We start from the raw sequence: 6000 nt of genomic DNA, 5'->3' as shown, positions 1-6000 counted from the left end.
AGCCCCGCCCACTTCCATACTTGTTCTATTGCTTGCACTCTCATCCTGTGAGGAAACAGGGGTTGAATGTGGCTGTACAAAGGAGGGTGGAGAGATGAGATACGCCGCTGGGCTCAGGGCCAATGGTACATCCAGGTACTGAGCACTCTCAGGGCAGTAGAGTCTCTGAGTGACGGGCTGCAGGGAGATGGGCGTGTCCACCAGGTAGCACTGCCCTGTTATGGGATCCAGTAGGAGCTTGCGTTGCATGTTGGATATGAGAGGGTCTGTAGGAGGTGTGACACACAGGATCTGTGCAGGCTGACAGAAGGTCAGTGTTGGGCTCCCAGGAGACCACGACTCCGTCACGACTGGTGAGCGCTGAAGAGGTGGGCAGGGCTGAAGCTGAGGCTGTACGGCGGGGTCGAGGATTTGTTCGGAGCAATGTGGTTTTGTGTCTAAGGGGCATGGCTTAATTGGGATGGTTAGATAATTTTCTGAATCTGATACAGGTGCGGGTGGATGTTTAGTTACCGAATCCATCACAGGGCTTGTGACTGTGACTCCGGCTTCATCCTCAACTCTTTTCTCCATTGTGCATTTTGAAGGGCAGAATTTGAGGGAAAAGGGGCTTTTGGTGGATCTGGAGATGTTGTTACAGGCATTGGAACACTGAGCATCCTGTTGCAGATGATGAGTGATTGTTCTGGTGAAGTTTGTGCCTGCAGCAGGAGTTGAGTTTTTTGGGGGTTCTGCTCTCACCAGCCTCTCGCTATCAACTCCTTGCTCCTCCCTAGTGATCAGTGAGAGGACATGGCTGTCTTTCACTGGCCGCGGTGCCTCAGTCTTACGCCGCCACTCGTTCCGGTCAAAAACATACAGCTGTTCCATGGTCTTTACAGCTGCTTTTAGTTTCTCAAGTGCCACCTGGTTTGGCATTTTGCACTCAACCCTTTTATCGCTGCTTTCTTTAAATCTGGATGACTTTATCTGAAGCTCCTGCTGCTCGGAGATGGTCTGCATCGGTGACCTCTCGCTTTCCAGGTCGTTCTGTCTGTTTGAATTTGTGTTCACTGAATGGCATTTGATCACCATTGGGGTCTTTTCTTTCTTGTCGTTTTTATCCGGATCTTTTTTCACGCCATCGCTTTCTTCTTGTGATGTGGTTTTATTCTCACCGCTTTCCATAGACACGAACCGGTATGAACTCTTGACTAGTTTTCGCACGTCTCTCACCTGATGGATGGGCGTTTGGAGTTTGCACCTGCTGTCCCGGACGTCTCTCACCGTAAAGTGTGGGATTTTTTCGCTCTTGGTGTCACTGCTGTGCTTGGTGAGGTTTGGTGTCAGGAGGCTGGCGATGTTAAAGGGACGCTGAAGGTTGTTTTTGTTTTCCTTGATGCTTTGAAGGCGGATTGTGATCTCCTGCGCTTTGCTGCCGTTTGAAGCGTCCACCGTGTTTGCTGTCTTACTGTCTGATTGGATGAGATCAGCTGTTTGTGTTATTGGTGTGTATGGTTCCACTGCTTCCCTTTCCTTTGAATGAAAATGCGAGCCAGGAACATACAAGTGTGACATTTTTGTTGTTTTACTATTCGTCACTTCAGCGCACGCTTTCTTGTTTTCTTTTGCCGCCTCTACTGAAGCGGTTGTGTTGGTGACGTCTCTTTCAGTGTAACCTTTGGGGAATATAGTCTCGCTTTTCTCTGCACATATGTTGTTCTCCTCCAGCAGTGAGGCCTTTAATGGCTCGTTCATGTTCTCTGTTGAAGGTGTACGTGATGTTTTGCATGGCTCCTCCCTCTCCTCTTCCTCTCCTTTGTTGAAAGCAGCATTTGAACTTTCCACGACTTCTTCCACGGAGACAACGGATTGCAGAGATCCTGACTCTGAAGCTTGTCTTTGTAAAACCTGGCAGCTTGTGCTGTCTCTGTGTGCTGAACTCACTTCACCACACTCCAGTTTGCGTTCTTGCTCGAATCGCATCTTCTTAGAGATAACGTTCTGCAGGAGGCTGGAGGCGAACACGGCTTTCTTGTGCACTCCGTCCACAGAGACGTCTGTCTGATCACAGGTTTGACTTGTTGATGGCTCGCAGCTGTTTGATCTGTTCTGTGTGCATTTCACTCTTCTCTCTGTATCACAGCTCGCTTTATATTTTGATGACTGAGTGTTTGTCTCATGGCTTCTACTTTCAGTCATGTTGTTCACGTTAACGGTTGCACTTTCTGTGCACTTCCTCATTTCCACAGAACATGTGGAATTTTTGCGCTCGCCTGTGACGCCACCCTGCATGACGTAATTCCTGTAGTTGAAATCAATGAAAGAGGACCATTTGTTCATGCTCAGGCTGTGCTCTGAAACTGAGGACTCGCTCGAGGGTCTGAGATCGATGGTGTCGAAGTAGGGACATGCAAGGCTGCGGAAAGATTTGGCCGTTAGAGTTCGGACTTCTTTATCGGCATCGTCCAGCTCGCTCACGGAGCTGGATGCACCACTGGAGTACTCTGTGACGTCTTTGCCTTTCATCAGTTTGCTGGCCAGGTGCTGGCGTCCAGGTGCAGGAATGAAACAGTGTGTGTGACTTTCATAAGGAACCTCTATCTTAGCATGTGTTTCATGGTAACTGCGCAGAAGTTCATTCTCATCCAGAGACGGCCGCACAGACTCGCTTACTGACTTGGACGAGGCTTTTATAGAGACGTGAATGTTCCGCACGCCATCGTCTGAGCTCGCACATTCGCTCTCGGTGCTGATCAGAGCTTTGGTGGCAGCCAGTTTGGGTGGACGACTGCTTGCTGCTCTACGCTGACCCCTCTCCCCGCTCGGCTGGTCACCGCTCTTGAAAGACGCATAGTCCACGAACGAGTACACAAGGTTGTCGTCTTCGTAATCCCAGCAGGAGCTGGCAGCACGGCCGAGCTCGTGGTCCATGTCGTGGTCCAGTTCTGTGAGCTGAATCTCATGTGTCGTGATGTAGTGTGATTCTATCTCCTCGGCCACCGGCATGTCGTGTTCTCTTTCGTCGGGATCTCCGTCTTCTGACTCTGATTCAGACTCACACCTGCTGTTCAGATACATGTCTGTATAATCCGTTTCCTCTGGTTCATGGCTCATCACAGCTGTCTCTTCCTTCTCAAGGAAACTTTCAATTTTTAAATCCTTATCTAAGATGTCGTAGGAAACGTCCTTTCCAGCCTTCCTGTGATCTGTACAACTTTCTTCATTTTCCACATAGTTCCCTTTATGCTTGAATACAGCTCGCTGGTTTCCTTCACTGGTGAACGAGACTTTCACTGTGTTGGTGCTCCCAAGATCTACATAGTTGGTCTCGGTGGTACAGTGTTCTTTCTTGGGCACCCCGGTAACCATGATGGCTGTGTGGAGGGTCTCCATGTCAGAAAAAGAGAGAGAGAGAGTGAGAGGGAAAAGTAAGAGTGGAAGAAAGAGAAAAAGAAAAGAAAGACAACGATCTGCCTTGTTGCTCTGTGTTTCTGGAGTGCGTGTCTTTCTCAAGCGTCTGGTTCAACAGAGAGTTACGCATCGGGCTGCACCATGCCTCCCCCCCTCCCCCTTCCATCTCAGATGACAAAGCTCTCGCAAAACGGCGGGGCGAGGGCACGAACCCTCTCACCAGGGCCAAGTTACACCAACAGAGGACAAAGTAACAGTATTGTGTGTGTGTGTGTGTGTATGTGTGTTTTGTGTCTGTCTGTATGTAGGATCTATAAGTGTTAAATATTTGAGTTAAATTAGAACAAGAAAATGAAGTACAAATGCTAAATTATTATAAAAATATAACACTGGTTTATTGAGACATTTCATGTTTATGAAGAGATGCTATTAGTAATCCAGTTTAAAACATTTTCTTTTCTTTTTTCACCTTTCAGACAAAAAGTGAAGATCAGAATGATAGAAGAATAAAAAGCTCTGTCTGATTTTTTACACAGATTTATTCATTTATTTTAAATGTTTACAGATTAACATTGATACACTGAACCCTTAATAAGATCAAAGTGAAGACTTGTGGATATAAAAATACAGAATATTAATTATAATTATTACATATTATATATATAATATTATTATTATTGTCCCTCGAGTGACTCTTACTTCTGACACCTTTCCTTGTCTCTGACAGACATCAGTGTGGATCAGGGAACGTGAGCCGGTGCACTTTACACTGTACACTGTAGCAAATGAGGGCACAAAGTTTCAGATGAAAATCATTTTACTATAATAATATAATGTTGTGTATCATAATTGAATAATAACCAGCGCCTTCTGCACCACGGACAATTTGGATCCATTAATAATGTTTAACTCTGTTCAGTGTATTTATGGACTAACAGATGACTGAACGATGGAAACATTAAGCCTGTATTTATAGCTCCTGAAGATATGTCACGTCACACACACACACACACACACACACACACACACACACACACACACACGAGCAGGGAATTATCAGCTTACATCATTCACTCACACTAATAGCAAAAATACAGAGAATCACTGTGTGCATGTGTGTGTGTGTGCATGTGTGTGTGAGAAACTTTGGACATTTGATGTTGAGTGAACGTGCGGTTGTGGCACGCGGCAGCTGCCCTGTGGTATTACGGCAAAGATCCAGTTGGCACTGTACGTGAAAAACACACACATACTAAACACACACACAAACACACACACACACACACACACACCTGCAGCGTTCTGAGGCTAAAAGGTTCATGTTAAAGTGCAGCCTTAAGTGGTTAACAAAATAAATATAAAGAGTATAAATCATAATAAGATCCAGTTAAAGGTCAGTATTTAAACATGTAGTCTTGATATTTTACTACATTAAATATCTCCTGAACTGAACATAGTTCCCTTTTAAATGTTATATGGCTGTTGCTAGGAAACTAAAAAATTCAGAAGCAGCGCACAAGCTAGCAAATTGTTTAGCATTTACCGTTAACCAGTGACCACCAAATACTACAGGAATGAGCTATTCATGTGGAACATCCTCATAAAGTCAGTTAATTAATGACTTTTTTTTTTTTAGCATTTCTTGAGTAAGTCCCCTAGCAGTAAAGATGACACAATCTAGAGGGCAAAAACAAAACTAAAAATTAAATCTAGACCACAGAACAGAAACTGACCTAGCAAACAGACCCCAGCTAATGAACGAACAAAAACTAGTCACTGAAATCTAACCTAGCAAAATTAGCACACACAAGCTACAAGCAAAACCATACAAGCAAGTGAAGCTAACTTAGCATGCCAAAGCTAAGCTATCAAACAAATGTTAATGTAGCAAGTGAAAGCTAATTTATCACAAAAAAACAGTAAACAAATGATAGTGATTCACGTAAAGTGTAACGACTTAAAGATTCAGTGTTCATGTGGAATGATTTCATAAACACAGTGAACAAAAAACTTAGTGATACAGAACCGTATACAGGACGCTAATGAGGTATAAATACTGAATACAAGTTCTTTCTCTCTCTCGCTCGCTCTCTCTCTTTCTCTCTCTCGCTCGCTCGCTCTCTCGCTCTGGATTTTCAATGACCTCTACAAAGCGGTTAAATTTAGTTTGCTATTTAAATCTCGAACGCGACCGGCAGATCGCTTACGAGCAGAACACCTTATAAAACAGCAGCTGCCAAATTAGGAGGGTCGTTTATCAAAGTAGACACTCAGGAAATGCAACACCACACGTCTGTAGAAAATACACACGAGTGGAGAGACGCAGAGCCAAAATTAATTCTTAGAATACGGTTAAAACTACAAAACCTCAATGAAACAGAAAACAACAACACCACCGCCGCCGCTGCCAGTCAGAGAGGACATCTGACTGTACAGATGACTAGATTTTACACTTCAGTGCAGCATTAACATCTGACCTTTGACCCCAAATGTTCATCATGGAGTAGACCTTATGGACCTGGGTGTGTGTACACTCTTTAAATATTCATGCTAATTATACTACATGATATTACAAAAAAAAAACCAGCATAGTAGATGATTGCTAAT

The 6000-nt window shown here is 44.4% G+C and overlaps 1 protein-coding gene across 2 annotated transcripts in view; it reads right to left on the bottom strand.

Annotated features, from left to right (window-relative positions):
• The window catches only part of LOC132842012 (uncharacterized protein C4orf54-like), an 8684-nt gene extending 5162 nt beyond the window's left edge, over nt 1–3522 (bottom strand). For both annotated transcript variants that reach the window (XR_009647982.1, XM_060864698.1), the window contains exon 1: nt 1–3522. This exon is cut by the window's left edge and continues 107 nt beyond it. Coding sequence is in view for 1 of the 2 variants with exons in the window: in XM_060864698.1 (XP_060720681.1) it covers nt 1–3375 (3375 nt within the window). In the remaining variant the exon portion in view is untranslated.
• Between the last annotated feature and the right edge of the window lie 2478 nt (nt 3523–6000).

Source organism: Tachysurus vachellii, chromosome 2 (assembly GCF_030014155.1).
Source record: "Tachysurus vachellii isolate PV-2020 chromosome 2, HZAU_Pvac_v1, whole genome shotgun sequence".
Taxonomy (NCBI): Eukaryota; Metazoa; Chordata; class Actinopteri; order Siluriformes; family Bagridae; genus Tachysurus; species Tachysurus vachellii.
The sequence above is the reverse complement of the archived record's forward strand: the minus strand, read 5'-3'. Positions and strand labels throughout refer to the sequence as shown.